The sequence below is a fragment of the Eimeria mitis genome, genomic scaffold (genome assembly GCF_000499745.2).
Source record: "Eimeria mitis Houghton genomic scaffold, Emh_scaff795, whole genome shotgun sequence".
NCBI lineage: Eukaryota > Apicomplexa > Conoidasida > Eucoccidiorida > Eimeriidae > Eimeria > Eimeria mitis.
This window is the reverse complement of record NW_013575838.1, coordinates 11,275-12,612: the sequence shown is the minus strand read 5'-3', so window position 1 is coordinate 12,612 and position 1,338 is coordinate 11,275. Positions and strand designations below refer to the sequence as shown.

The 1,338-nt window shown below is 55.7% G+C and overlaps 1 protein-coding gene across 1 annotated transcript in view; it reads right to left on the bottom strand.

Moving 5' to 3' along the window:
• Positions 1-286: 286 nt before the first annotated feature.
• EMH_0022480 (uncharacterized protein) overlaps positions 287-1,338 on the bottom strand; it is a gene marked incomplete at both ends in the record, with an annotated part of 6,548 nt that continues 5,496 nt past the window's right edge. The window contains 2 exons of the mRNA XM_013501965.1: positions 287-481; positions 534-1,333. Of these exons, the coding sequence (XP_013357419.1) occupies positions 287-481; positions 534-1,333 (995 nt within the window). The remainder of the gene's footprint in view (positions 482-533; positions 1,334-1,338) is intronic.

Below are 1,338 nucleotides of genomic sequence, written 5' to 3'. Positions count from 1 at the left end.
TAATTTTCTTCTTTCTGTTGAGACTATAAACAAACAGAAACAGAGACAATGCAGAAACAAAAAAAAAAAAAGGAAAAAGAAAAGGAGACAAACAAAAAAGAAAAAAACAAACAACACAAAAAGACAAACAAAAAAATATATACCCACATATAGTATATCGATTCTCTTTGCTGTTGTTTCATTGCTCTTAATTTTTATATAACAAAGTACAAATCAAGCAGGGGGCCCCTGGGGGCCCCCCTGGGGGCCCCCCGGGGGGCCCCCTAGAATTTATTATAGGGGCCCTTCAGGTGTACATACACCCCACCTGCTGCTCGAGCGCAGCAAACATAAATACATAACACCTTCTTAGTAGGCAGCACATTGGCTGCTGCAGCTGCTGCTGTTGCTGCTGCTGCTGTTGCTGCTGCAGCTGCTGCTGTTGCTGCTGCAGCATACTCTGTTGCTGCTCCCTTGGGGGCCCCCAGGGGCCCCCCAATACCTGAAAAGTAAATGCCCTCAGGGGGCCCTGAAAATTAAGTGGGGGGGCCCACCTGTGGGGCCCCAGGAATCCCATTAGCAGCAGCAGCAGCAGCAGCTGCGGCTGCTGCTGCAGCTGCTGCTGCTGCTGCTGCTGGATCTGCGGTATCTAATGGCCAAGACGGCGAATACATTGGTGCTGCTGCTGCTGCTGCTGCTGTTGCTGCTGCAGCAGAATATGCCTCTGGCAGCCCAGCAGCAACTGCTGCTGCTGCTGCAGAGAAACTATCCTGTTCTGGGTGCAGCTGAGCAGAAGCGTGCTGCTGCAGCACGCTGCTGCTGCTGCTGTTGCTGCTGCTGCTGCTGCTGCTGATTTCTCCTGGCGGTTGCATGGGCACTGCGGTCTGCTGCAGCAGCAACTGCTGCTGTACCTGCGGCTGCGCAGGAAGGCAGGAAGGCAATTCTTGCTGCAGCAGCAACTGCTGCTGCTGCTGCTGCTGCTGCTGCTGTTGCTGCTGCTGCTGCTCACCACGTTTCCTACTTCTGGTGCTATCATTCCGCTGTCTCTTCTGCCCCTGCTGCTCCATCCCGTTCCCCTTAGCCCTGCGCCTCGACCGTGGCTGCTGCTGCTGCAGTTGCTGCTGCTGCAGCTGTTGCTGCTGCAGCTGCTGCTGCAGCTGCTGCTGCTGCAGCTGCTGTTGTTGCTGCTGCTCCAGAAGCAGCAGCTGCTGCTGCCGCTGCAGATCTATGCAAGCTCCGCCGTGGGAGTCAGCCGCGTCAGGCTGTAGCTGGGCAGTGACGGGGTCAGCAGCAACAGCAGCAGCAGCAGCAGCAGCATCAGCAGGAGGAGCAGCAGCAGCAGCAGCAGCTGCTGCTGCT